Here is a 14,431-nt window from a genome sequence, read left to right on the forward strand (position 1 = left end):
TCAAGCTTTGTCTGCTAGTCAAGGTTTTAATTAAATAAACTTACTGACTAAAAAGACTCCCCTGATATAAAATTCTCTCTAGACACTGGTTACTGAATCAGAGAAGTTTATTATCAATATTTTCACTTTTTTATTATTTGTAATAATAAAATATTATTATAAAAATATTACTATTAATGAAATCATCTATCACAAAAGGAATGGGCATTTAAATTCATTATACTTTTAATGCTTTCATTTCATCATTGTTTTTTGCAACAGCTGTTACTCTAAGTACTCTGATACATTCCTCCTTATCAATTTTCCTTTTTCTGAAGGGTTTTTTTTTCCTCTTAAGTTTCCTATGTGCTTGGCAATGTTTAAAAAAATGAATTACATACCTATAGTCTAATATTTTTAATGTGACGATGGCGTGTATATTGACTTTGGATTCACTTGGTAGTGTCATTGCAGTCTCAGTAACAGAGTCACTTTGGCTAGGTCCATCATCTGGCAAAAGAAAAGTTATATTAAAAAAAAGAAGAAGAAGAAGAAGAAAAAAATAAATAAAAAATTTAAAAAGTTATATAAAATCAATAATTATAATACAAAATCATTTTAAAAATTCTTGGTAATATGTAAAAATAGTGTACATGACTTCTAGGTATTATTTGTGAGAATGCCTTCAGTCATGTTTTATTTCCCATAACTCAAATTTCAGTCTAGAATATTTAATAGAAAACAGATAAAGTTACTATAGTATGATTTCAAAACCTTTTAATACTACAATGTCTAAGAAAAAACCATGACAAACAATCCTTTTTCTTAAGCAAAATAATATGGTACACTAGAAGAAATTTGTTCACAAAGGAAAAATATTATTTTCCTCAAATATCTACCAAATAACCTTTTTCAATTTAGGATACAATGAAGATGATTATCCCCAATTGTTTAAAATTTGGCAATTTGCATAATCAAGTAAGCTTTTTGCACATTTTATCTGTTAAGAATTTTTCTTAGTAAATGCAAGACTTCATTTTCAATAGACATTTTCCTAACATGCACACATACTCACACACTGTCAACCACCTTAGTAATCTCTAGAGACGGTTTAACACTGCCATTGCATATTAAGAAAAAAAAAAGATACACCTTTAAAAGAAATGGCTTTGTGATTTTTTTGTGCAAAAAAGACTTGAACAATATAGAGACAAGTAAAATAAGACTATTAATTTTCAGCAATGTGAAAAAAAGAAACAGTTCCAGAATTAATGCAGAACAGTAGAAGGCATGCCAAAAGAAAACAAAGAATTAGTAGTATCTCTGATACTGCATCAGCCTAGTAGGCATTCAGTAAATATTTGTTGAATATTACTATGTATGTTTCTCTTGCATTGAGCTCATCAGTTATTCACTAATCAATGATTAAACTATTATGTCCCATGCAAATATAATATGAATCCTTTATTCATAGAAGTAGCACAAAATAAATGACAAAATATCAAATAGAAATAATAGACATCAAGGAAATATTAGTATCAAGTGAATGCTTTGGTATTTAGAAGTTCCCTAGTAGTTTGGTCATGTTACTTTAAAGAATATGTAATATATTGCCAAAACTATATAAGCAGAGAGACAGTATTAAAACAGCAACAAAACCCAACATTATTTTTTAAATATGTATGTATATTACCATGATTATATATAGAGATAGAATATTCTCAACAATTTCCAGAGCTCCTTTTAATAATCAGCACCAAGGAGAATATAAAGTGGGAGATAATTTTCTCTGGGAAAGGATTGGTATGAGAGAGAGATTTATTTTCATCATATATCTTTCCATATTGGTTGATTTTTTTTTTTAACCATGTGCAGTTACTGCCTTTTTCATTTAAAGAAAAAAACCCTAAATAAAGAAAACCAAAAGTGCAAATTGAAAGGGCCCATTAAGTGCCAAACACAATAAATAAAGTAGAGCCACATCAAAGTATATTACTATAAAATTTCAGAAAAATGGCAACAAAGATCCTATAAGTTTCCAGAGAGAAAAAAAATCTTCATTGTGCAAATGACTGACAGAGTCAATCACATCAAGCAGGAAGAAAGAAATTTCTTTTCTTAAAAGAAATTTAAAGAAATTCTTGGCCAGGTGGCCGTGGTGGCTCACGCCTATAATCCTAGCACTCTGGGAGGCCAAGGTGGGCAGATCATTTGAGCTCAGGAGTTCGAAACCAGTCTGAGCAAGACCGAGACCCCATCTCTACTAAAAACAGAAATTAATTGGCCAACTAAAAATATATATATAAAATTAGCCGGGTATGGTTGCGCATGCCTGTAGTTCCAGCTACTCAGGAAGCTGAGGCAGGAGGATTGCTTGAGCCCAAGAGTTTGAGGTTGCTGTGAGCTAGGTTGATGCCATGGCACTCTAGCCTGGGCAACAGAGTGAGACTCTGTCTCAAAAAAAAAAAAGAAAAAAAAAAATGGAAGGAACTAAGTCAATACCTATTTTCTTATCCAACAAAGCTGGGGTTTGAAGAGGAACAAACCTTAGGAAAACTACTAAATGTATTAAACCAGGCTTGTAGAGATCACAACCTCTAAGGACAGAATAGGTGGCTACAGAGAGAAAAGCAGGGAGTTCTTGGATAACATGTAGAGCTAGTCTGGCCCCTTAGAGAGCATCTGAGAGGGACTAATAATGAAATGGCCAAAGTTGGGTCCCCAGAACAGTCCCATCAGCCTTACCTAGGAACTTACTATAAATGCAAATTTTGGGGCTCCACCCTACTGAATCAAAAATGCTGAGAGTGGGGCCCAGCAATTTGTGTTTCACCAAGCCTTCCAGGTGGTTTCAATGAACACTAAAGTTTGAGAACCACCATCCTAACCATTTTTCTAGTCTGGCTTTTACCACACAAAAAATGATGAACATAAATCAGTTATACATAACCAGCAGCAATCCCTGGGTCTGGATCTAATTACCATAAATTTCTCATTTATCCCACAAACTGTTACTGTGCAGTGATTCTGTGGCAGTCACTGTACTAGACGTTAGAAATATAAAAATAAGACACTATGTGACAGACTATAGCCAGGCCTGCTGTGTATAGTCCATTCTAATCTTGACAACATAGAAATTATTGCCCAAGGACTGCTCATTAGTATAAGATTGCAAAGAAACTGAAAATATGATATCAATTCATTATTATATAATTTATGGGCATACATTATTTAATTTATGCCCAATTTATGGGCAGTTTTCTATGCTTGCTTTAACAAATTACCACAAATTTGGTGGTTTAAAAAGTGGTCCCCAACCTTTTTTTTTTCTTTTTTATTTATTTCGGCATATTATGGGGGTACAGATTTTAAGGTTTCAGTAAATGCCCTTTCCCCCCCCTCCCCCCTCCCCAACCTTTTTGACACCAGGAACTAGTTTCATGGAAGACAATTTTTACACTGACCCATGGTGGGGAGCGGCGGGAGGCGGGTGATGGCAAGCAATGAGTAGTGACTGTAAATACAGATAAAGTTTCACTTCCTTGCCGGCCACTCACCTCCTGCTGTGTGGCCCAGTTCTTAACAGGCCACAGACTGGTACTGGTCTGGGAACTAGTGGGTGGCAGACTGCAGGCTTAAAACTCTGAAATTTATTATCTGACAGTTTTGTAGTTCAGAAGTCTTCAATGGGTCTTACTGGGCTAAAATCAAGGTTTTGGCAGGTCTGCATTCTCCTCTCTAGGGAAGAATCTGTCTCCTTGCCCTTTTCAACTTCTATTAATAGTAGCTACCAGTATTCCTTAGTTCCTGGCCTTCTTTCTCCATCTTCAAAGCCAGCAACAGTGGGTTCTTCTCATATCCTATCATGCTGACCTCCTCTTCTGCTTCCCTCTTCTACTTTTAAGAATTTGTGTGATTACATTGGGCCAACCCATTTAATCCATGATAATATCCTTAAAGTCAACTGATTAGCCTTACTAATTGCCCTTTGCTATGTAAGATAACACATTTACAGGTTGCAGGGATTAGGATGTGGACATCGCTGGAGAGTCATTATTCTGTCTATCATAGGTAGAATAGCAAGATGATCCTAGTGACACAATAAGAAACTAAACTCCGAACACAGACATTCAAGCTCAGGTGACGGAGCTTGAGTAAAGGCAGTTTTCTGCAATCAAATACAGTAATTGAGCCAAGTGCCATGATGGCATAACTGGGGTATGCACACTTGCCTTAGTCCATTTGTGATACTGTAACAAAATACCACCAACTGGGTAATTTATAAACAATAGTAATTTATTTCTCACAGTTCTGAAGACTGAGAAGTCCAAAAAAGGTATGGCATTGGGTATCTGGTGAGGGCCTTCTTATTGTATCCTCACATGGCAGAAATGCTCCCTCTAACCCTTTTATAAGATTGCCAATCCTATTCATGAGGATGGACACCTCATGATTCAATTCCCTCCCAAAGGCTACAACTCTCAATACTATTGCAATGGGGATTAAGTTTAAACATGAATTTCAGAGGGGACACCATCATTCAGACCATAACAGAACCAATTTGGGTACTTCAGCAAGCTGCCAGGACCTCACCCTGGGCAGGCATAATATCACCACCACCACTGGAACACATCTCCCACCAGTAAGCTGGGGAGGCTACAAAAGCTGGACTCACTTAACATCTCCAGCTTGGGATGCTCTTACAAGATTCTTTGCTTAAACTCTATCCTTTGAGTTTATCACAAACTGTAATTAGTAAAAGATTTTCACGCCATATTTTATAAAGCTCAAATCTAATCCCCAGAAAGATATTTTATAAACAAAAGAAAATTTTAAATTATAGTCCACTGATATTTACTTAACATATTAATTTTTACCTGCAGAACAATAAACATATAAATAGACATCAGGGTTATTTGAAAGTCTGCGATAATCAAATAAGAATGTTTAATATAATACTATCTAGATGAATCAAGGACATTGTAGTATAATTCCACACATGTCACCTCATGAAATTTTGATCCTCAAAAATAAACCTCTCAAGCAAGTATTATTTTCACTTTACAGATAGAGATGTGTGAGTTCAACATAATAACACATCAACTAAAACCTAAAAAAAAAAAAAATAATGATCATCTTGGAGAATCTGTGAAAAATGGTTTAAATACTATGGTTTTAGAAAAAGGCTGACTTTAAAAAATAAAAAAAATTTCAGAATTATATTTGTAGGGCAACTGGGAATTATAAATTTACTCTTCTTAACAAAGGATAAATAACAGTACATTGCAGAAAGTTTATCTAAATCCCAGGAGAGGAAGATCAAGATGGCCAACTAGGCACAAGTAGTATGTGCTTCCTCCATGAAAATGAACCAGAATAGTAAGTAGATACACACATTTCGAACAGATCATCTAGGAGAGAATGCTAGAATAGATCAGAGAAATGATGGAAAGCACCAAAAGGAAGCAAAGAGAAGGTTCAAGGCAGTTCTCCTGGCCAGGGACTAGCTGAGAGCCAGAGAAGATCCTGGACACGGGAAAACAGTGAGAGAGAAATCCCCAGGGCTTCACATTCCAAAATGGGCTTTATAATCTTGGCTATGCAAGAACCCCTTGACTGACATGGGCCTTGGCTCTAACATAGGGGGCTGGCTAGAGATTGCAAAGAGACATTGCTCCAGAAAGAGAACCCACAGAGAATCCCATAGGCATCTGTGCCTAAAGCTTTCCAACTGGGTGCCACTCTGAGAGCCCACATACTGAGGATCTACAGATCTACAGATGTGGCTGCTGCCACTGTGCTACTCTGAGGATGGAGAGGGGAGCCTGGGGGCTGCCACACAACCCTGGGAACATCGCCACCACCCTGCTGTAGGCTGCTGTTGGGACTGAGATATGCGCGGATTGAACTCCCTTCAGCTTAACCACACTGCTTGTCTGGAAGGGGCCCCATCCCCTCTGTTCACATTTTGAGAGTCTGATTGCTTGAGCTACACTCTGCCCTCGGGATGAGATCAGGCCAAAATGGCTACAGCCAAGGAAGATCAGGAAAACCAGGCTCTCCTAGGTATACTTACCACAATACCCACTGCTCTGCAACTACCTGCTGTGAGACCAAGATACAACTATATTGTATGCCCCATAGCTTCTTTCCCATGCTGCTCATCTCAGCAGAGCTCACTATCTCTGGTCGGAGGCTCACAGCCAGTGACATTTTGAGAGCTTAACACTGGACTGCACCCTACCCTCCAGGGCGAATTCGCGCTGACTTGGTTGCAGTTGCTACCCAGTGGGGAAGACAAAGGATCTCCAATGCATACCTAAGACAATACTCAGTGCTCCACCACTGGCTGCTGGGAGACCAACACAAGCAGATTGCACTACCAACAACTTATTGCGGGCAGTGGACAGAATTTGGGGATAATGGGGCCCAAGCCTATTAAACAATAGAAGGGAATTGTATGTAATTGTCTCTAGATTTCCTGGTGCTCTTTGAGGAAAAAGTTGGGCCGCTTCATTGTTACATTTTTTGTTTCTTTTAGTTTTACTCCTCTGCTTCTTAACTACTCTTTTCTCAGTTTTAGAGGTAGAAATTGAGTTGGTGAAGATTGAAAATGGTGTTCATCACTCAATTCAAGAGATAGGGCTATGAAAAACTGAGGGGAATGCAAAGATATATAGGGAGAAGTTTCCAGTAAAAGATTCTACTGACATTTGGCCAGTAGGCTTTAAATTATTGCTTACTTTGGCAGACTGTTAGTTTTCCCAAATTTTGGTTCTCCTCCTGCATAGAATACAAATAGAGAATATATTTCCCAGAGATCAATTTCTGTTACCCAACCAAAACTGGGGTCTGTTTATCCAATACAGCAAAGCCAGACACTGAAGCTGAGAGTTATAGCGGGAAGAAGAGACATTTTAATTGAATGGCTCCATGCATGGAGAATAGCAGCTAATGTTTAAGACCTGAACTCCCTTATGACTTACAAGCCAGGGTTCTTAAATGGAGGAGTATATTTCAGGCAGGCAAGATTGTAAATCAATACATGGAGGTTATACATTGGCCTAGTCAAAAAAAAGGCAGGCTATTCTGAGAGGGGGTGCAGAGGAGAGCCTATACATTACAGGTGCATTTAAAGATTCTTGGATTAGCAGAAAGGTATGTTAAGATGGGTATGACAGGCCCCACAGAGGGAAACTTAGAACAAGGAATAGCAGCCAGAGTTCAATTCCTCAGTTCCCTCTTATCTGAATTTTCCATCTGGTGGGGGTTTCTGAAAAACAACTCAAGAATATGTAGGCTGGCGCAGTGGCTCCCGCCTGTAATCCAAGGCGGGAGGATTGCTTAAATTCAGGAGTTTGAGACCAGCCTGAGTATGAGCAAGACCCCATCTCTACTAAAAATAGAAATGACTAGCTGGGCAACTAAAAATAGAAACAAAAAACTAGCCAGATGTGGTGGCGCACGCCTGTAGTCCCAGCTACTTAGGTGGCTGAGGCAAGAGGATCACCTGAGCCCAGGAGTTTGAGGTTACTGTGAGCTAAGCTGACACCATGGCATTAACAAAAAAAAAAAAAAAAAAATTACGTTAGAGAACTCATGATTTTGGCTTGCTTGGAAGGTCATTGTTCCCATCAGGTTGCCCATTAACTTTTCAGTTTCAGGTGCTCAAAACTTCCCCTGAAGGTCAAGATTTTCCTTATCTCCATGCTTGGGAGGCCTGATCCGTCTCACTTCCATCATGATAGCAAGAGGAGCTCTGCTAACCTGCTCCCCAGAAAAGCTGACGAAACTATATAAAAAAAACAAAACCAACCATCTAAAACTTCTGAAAATGATCCTAAGAGCAAATAGCAAATGAAGAAACATCTGTTCAAGAAAATCTATAAAAAATTTGTAAGTGATGAGTCTGTGATACATGAACTTAAACTGCTCCCTCCCTTCTCTCTCACAGCTCAGAGAGGCAGACTCCACTCCAGAAAAATGTCACCAAGAACACAAGGCTCTCTTCCTCCTCATACCCTCCAGCTCCCAGCCAGAGGACTTTCTTCCTGGGAGGAGTGTCAATATTTCTTATCCAGTTCCCAGATGCCTGCTGCAAACACTAAATCCCTGATGAGTAGTGTGAAGAAATGAGGGCTCCCTTCATCCATTCCACTCCCACTCACAGAAAGCAGGCTCTACCTTGGCACACTGGGAATACTGGGCCCTGAATGTTCTTCCCCTTGCTCCCCAACTGGGGGGCCAAAGCAAGGAGAAGCTACTGTCTACCCCTTTTCTGAATGCTCAGATCCTAGAGGGGAGTGTCACTCTTAGAGAAGCCTGCCATTGTCTGCATCTCCTAGCTCCATAGCCCTGGCTCAGAGATTTTGCCTGGTAGAGAAACAGGCCATGAAATAGTCTCCTAATTTCTTCCCAAGGGAACTGACTTCATTTGCAAGAAAGCATGAAGGCTTTCAAAAACAATGGAGGTTGTGGTAAAAGGCAATTGGGATGAGAATCCCAGTCTACTGAAGATACAGCCTAGACTGTAGGTAAGCTAGCTCACAGGAGAGACAACTACAGGAAAGCTGAATACTGGTATCAGATAAAATAGACTTTAAAACAAAACACATTTTATGTCAGGAACACGTAATAGTGGAAATTAAACACACTCTTCAACAACCAATGGGTCAAAGAAGACATCAAAAGAGAAATTGGAGAACATTTTGAGATAAATGAAATGACACAACATACCAAAACTTATGAGTTGTAAAGTTATGCTTAGAGGGAAATTTATAACTGTAAATGCCTATATCAAGAAAGAAGAAAGATCTCAAATCAATAACATAACCTTCCACTTTTAAGGCAATGGAAAAGGAAGAGCAAATGAAACCCAAAACAATTAGAAGGAAACAAATAATAATTAGAGTGGAAATTAATGCAAGAGAGAACAGAAAAACAATAGAGAAAATCAGTGAAACTAAAAACTGGTTCTTTAAAAGATTAACAAAACTGACAAAATTTTAACTAGTATTACCAAGAAAAAAAGAGAGAAGACTCACATTAGAATCAGAAATTAGAGAGGAGAAATTATTACTGACCTTACAAAAATAAAAAGGATGAAACATAACCAAAATTTTCATGCCAAAAAATTAAATAACTTAGATGAAATGAACAAATTCCTAGATAGACACAAACTACCAAAAGTGACCCAAGAAGAAACAGGCAATCTGAGTATACCTACAACAAATGAAGAGATTAAATCAGTGATCAAAAAACTAGTGAGAAAGAAAAGCTCAGGCCTAGATGGCTTTACTGTTGAATTCTACCATACATTCAAAGAATTAATACCAATTCTTCAAATACACATCCAAAAAGGAGAAGAAGATGGAACATTTGTCAACTTATTTTATGAGGCCAGTATTATCCTGTTACCAAACCAGACAAAAATATCACAAGTGGCCGGGCGTGGTGGCTCACGCCTGTAATCCTAGCACTCTGGGAGGCCGAGGCGGGCAGATTGCTCGAGGTTGGGAGTTCGAAACCATCCTGAGCGAGACCCCGTCTCTACTAAAAATAGAAAGAAATTAATTAACCAACTAAAAATATATATACAAAAAATTAGCCGGGCATGGTGGTGCATGCCTGTAGTCCCAGCTACTTGGGAGGCTGAGGCAGGAGGATCGCTTGAGCCCAGGAGTTTGAGGTTGCTGTGAGCTAGGCTGACGCCATGGCACTCACTCTAGCCAGGGCAACAAAAAGTGAGACTCTGTCTCAAAAAAAAAAAAATATCACAAGAAAACAACAGATCAATAACTCTATTGCAAATGGGCATAAAAATCCTCAGTAAAATACTAGAGAACCATATCTGGCAACATATAAAAAAAATTATATCCCATGACAAAGTGGTATTTATCCCATGGATGCAAGGTTGATTTATTCTCTGAAAGTCAATTAATATAATACAGCATATTAACGAAATTTTTAAAATCACATGATCATCTCAATAGATGCTAAAAAAGTATGACAAAACCCAATATTCTTTTGTGATAAATGCACTCCAAAATTAGAAATAGAAGGGAACTTCCTTAACATGATAAAGGGCATCTATAAAAAACACACAGCTAGGCCGGGCGCGGTGGCTCATGCCTGTAATCCTAGCACTCTGGGAGGCTGAGGCGGGTGGATTGCTCGAGGTCAGGAGTTCGAAACCAGCCTGAGCAGGAGTGAGACCTCGTCTCTACCATAAATAGAAATTAATTGGCCAACTGATATACATAGAAAAAATTAGCCGGGCATGGTGGCGCATGCCTATAGTCCCAGCTACTCGGGAGGCTGAGGCAGGAGGATTGCTTGAACCCAGGAGTTTGAGGTTGCTGTGAGCTAGGCTGAAGCCATGGCACTCACTCTAGCCTGGACAACAAAGCGAGACTCTGTCTCAAAATAAAAAATAAAAAAAAAAAAGAATTAAAAAAAAACAAAAAAAAAACATACAGCTAACTTAATGATATTTAATAATGAAAGAATGGATGCTTTCATCCTAAGTGCCCAATATCAGCCCTTCTATTCAACATTGTATTAGAGGTCTAGCTAGGTCAATTAGGCAAGAAAAAGAAATAAAAAGCATAAAGATTGGAAAAAAGGAAGTAAAATTCTATTTGCAGATGACATAATCTTGTATATAGCAAATCCAAAGAAATACACTAAAAAACTATTAGAACTAATAAAAAGTTTCCTCAAGGTTGCAGATACAAGATCAATATACAAAAATCATTGTATTCCTATACAGTTGCAAGGAACAAAAAATAAGAAAACAATTATATTTCTAATAGCATCGAAAAGAATAAAATGCTTAAGAATAAATTTAAGAGAAGTATAAAACTTATATTCTGAAAATTGCAAAACATTGGTGAAAGAAATTAAAGATCTAAACAAATGGAAAAAAAATCACATGTTCATGATTTGGAAAACTTAATATTGTTAGGATGACAATATTCCCCAAACTGACCTGCAGAAATGCAATCCCTATCTTTGTAGAAATTAACAAGTTAATTCTAAAATTTATTTGGAATTGCAAAAAATGCAAAATAGCCAAAATAATCCTGAAAAAGAAAAAAAAAGTAGGAGGACTCAAACTTCCCAATTGCAAAACTTACTACAAGGCAATGATAATTGAGACACTATGGAAATGGCATAGGAAAGGTATATATAACAGTGGAATAAAATAGAGAGTACAGAAATAAACCAATACCTTTATAGTCAGCTGATTTTCAACAGGAATTTTAAGACTGGTCAATGAAGAAAGAATACTCTTCTAACAAATGGTACTAAGAAACTGGATGACTACATACAAAATAATGAAACTGACCCCTTACCTCACACTGTATATAAAAATTAATTCAAAATGGATCAAAGCCCTAAATTTAAGTGCAAAAGTATAAAATCTTTAAAAGAAAAATATAGGTCAAACCTTCATAACTTAACAGTTTGGCAAACCTTTCTTAGATATAAAAACCAAAAGCATGTGCAAAAAAGAAAAAACAGAAAAATTTGACTTCTTCAAAATTAAAACTTTTATGCTTCAAAGGATGCCATCAAGAAAATGAAAAGACAACCCACACAGAGTTATAAAATATTTGCAAATTAAATATCTGACTAGAGACTTGTCTCTATATAAAGAACTCTTACAGTTCAAGAAGAAAAAGAATCCAACTTAAAAATGTACAAAGAATCTCACTAGACATTTCTCCAAAGATATACAAATGACCAATAAGCACATGAAAAGATGCTCTACATGATTACTCATCAGGGAAATGAAAATCAAAGCTACAATGTGATACCATTTCACACCAACCAGGATGGCAAGAATCAGAAAGCCAAATAATAAACGTTGACGAGAATGTGGAAAAATGAGAACCCTCATACACTGCTGATGAGAATGTAAATTGGTACAGCCACTTTGGGAAACAATCTGACAGTCCCTCAAATGATTAAACATAGAGTTATTACCATATGACCCAAAACTATACCATTCCTAGGTATATACCCAAGAGAAATGAAAATGTTATGTTCACATTGAAACTTGTACATGAATGTTTATCACAGCATTATCTATAACACCCAAGAGGTCTTTTTAAATCTACTAATTCCATTTGTTCAGTTACACTATGGTCTGAATATATGTGTACCCACAAAATCCATATGTTGAAACCTAACCCCCAAAGTAATGGTATTAACAGGTGTGGGGCCTTTGGAAAGTAATTAGGTCATGCGTGCATTCATGAATAGGATTAGTGCCTTTATAAAAGAAGCTTGAGGGAGCTTGTTAGCCCCCTTTTGCTCTTTCAACATGTGACGGTACATAGAAGGTGCCATCTATGAGGAATAGGCCCTCACCAGACACTGATTCTGCTGTCACTTTGATCTTAGACTTCTCAGCCTCCAGAACCATAAGCAATAAATTTCTGTTGTTTATAAATTATACAGTATAAAGTATTTTGTTATAGTAGCCAAAATGGACCAAAACAACTTACTATCCAAACTTCTAAATTTTTATTATCATTCTCTTTTTTCCCCATTCTCCCTATCTTTATGGAGTTACACCCTAAAAACATTTCCATTATCAATTTTTTATGTGTAGATTTCTGGGAAGAATGAAATTATATGTATAGATTTGCTCTCCCATCTTTGGATAGAGGTTGTTTAACAGAAATGTTTGTATATAAATGTAACTTATATGAAGTCTATCCTGGTTTTTTGTGTTCATAAAAATTTGATTATTCTGACACGACCTCTAACTGACTCATGTCAAAATAATCAATTTTTTCTGGAGGAGAAAACATACCTGGAGAAGAAAGAAAAACTCTTTCACTACCAGGAAATAAGCATCTTAGAAAATTATTTTAATAATTTATATGAAGGACAAGGTAGAAAAATAGAAATTTCAATTATCAAGTATGCAATTATCTTATTCATTTGACATATGCTAACAGGCAAGAAAGTGCTGGCTAGGCTATGTATAACCAACAGAGTTGTTTAGCCACAATGTTTTAGAGTAGTTCATTACTCTGCAATACATTGGCATAACTAGTTTTATTCTTCATGCTTTAGTTTATGCTACAATGACAGAAACGAAATAAAAACTGGGATATGTCACACTTCTAGTGAAAAAATTCAGTTTATAATATTATTTTCACTTTTGGTATATGTTCATGCTAAATTAACATATCCTGATAAATGTGTTTTGTCTTTATTGTTTTCAGAACTTAGCAAAGCTATATATGGACAGTAGATACTCAAATACCTGCCAACATACTTACCAGTCAGTAGAACCCATATATTATATCCTAAAAGTTAAGATTTGCTCCTTTTTCAAAGTTAAGGTACTAAGTGCTGATTGACTCTTTTTTACGGTATTTTCTAATTGGTAGCCTCTAACACAATTCAAAGAGATTACAGATAGAACACCATTATTAAGAGTTTAAAGATGTTTTTATTACCTCAGCATACTTATAGCCTACATGGATTTAGAATTAGAGCCACACCTGTCAGATACTATTTCTTCCAAATACTTATATCCAAAGTACATCTAAATCTATGTATTGTTAAAATAAATAAATTTATGTACTGTTAATATTTAATACTTCACCACTTTTCATGAATCCTTCAAAATATAGGAGAAAATTAAAAAGTACCTTTAATCTTGCTTCGTAGATATTTTAGAACTTCTTGGGTTCCTTTCTAAAAGGGTGGAGACAAATATATTCACCAAGATATATCTTGTAAGTTTTATAGATCAACATAAATGTCTGAATTTAAATTTAAAAATGAAGAGCTGAATTCTAAATATACTTACATTTATAATTTCTCTTCGAATGGTTCTCAAAGGATTTCCCTCCAGTGCTAGGAATTTCAAATGAAGGTTTCCCAAAGAATAGGGCAGACTACAAAAGATTAAGTTGATTATACTTATACTTAAATATAAGTATAATCCAACCAAATAGTTATAAAACTCAAAACATATGACAAACAATATATCATATAATAGTCTCAAAGAAGGGCCAAGTAATGCAGACCTAAAATATTTCCTTTCACAATAAATGCTAAATATGTAAAAGAAAAATCAGGTTTTCAAAATTGTCATATTGAGATTGCTAAAAAAGAATGAGCAATAAAACATTTGCTAAATTGTGTCCCATGCCATAAAGTAATGTTAAAATATATATTTGAATGAAAGTGATTCAACATAGCCATCAGTGATACTAAATGTTTTGACTTTAGTATCCTCAGTGATACTAAATGTTTTGATTTTGCACTTCAAGCAAGCAAACAAAATTCCTTCTAAATGAAAAAGATGACAAAAAAAATCTTTTATCACCCAATTTGTGTTTTTCTTCAATAAGGAAAGTCATTTTTATCTTTGGCACACAAAAAGATAACCCAGTTATATGCATAAATATTTAATCTCAAT

General features: G+C 36.2%; 1 protein-coding gene across 3 annotated transcripts in view; it reads right to left on the reverse strand.

Annotated features, from left to right (window-relative positions):
- The window catches only part of LRRC40 (leucine rich repeat containing 40), a 58,404-nt gene that overhangs the window by 20,188 nt on the left and 23,785 nt on the right, over positions 1–14,431 (reverse strand). For 2 of the 3 annotated variants that reach the window (XM_020288903.2, XM_020288895.2), the window contains 3 exons: positions 13,817–13,934; positions 13,656–13,701; positions 381–489 (listed from right to left, as the gene is read on the reverse strand). In XM_020288903.2, coding sequence (XP_020144492.1) covers positions 381–489; positions 13,656–13,701; positions 13,817–13,934 — 273 coding nt within the window. The remainder of the gene's footprint in view (positions 1–380; positions 490–13,655; positions 13,702–13,816; positions 13,935–14,431) is intronic. The other variant, XM_012787962.3, reaches the window with a different exon arrangement.

The sequence above is a fragment of the Microcebus murinus genome, chromosome 2 (assembly GCF_040939455.1).
Source record: "Microcebus murinus isolate Inina chromosome 2, M.murinus_Inina_mat1.0, whole genome shotgun sequence".
NCBI classification, from domain to species: domain Eukaryota; kingdom Metazoa; phylum Chordata; class Mammalia; order Primates; family Cheirogaleidae; genus Microcebus; species Microcebus murinus.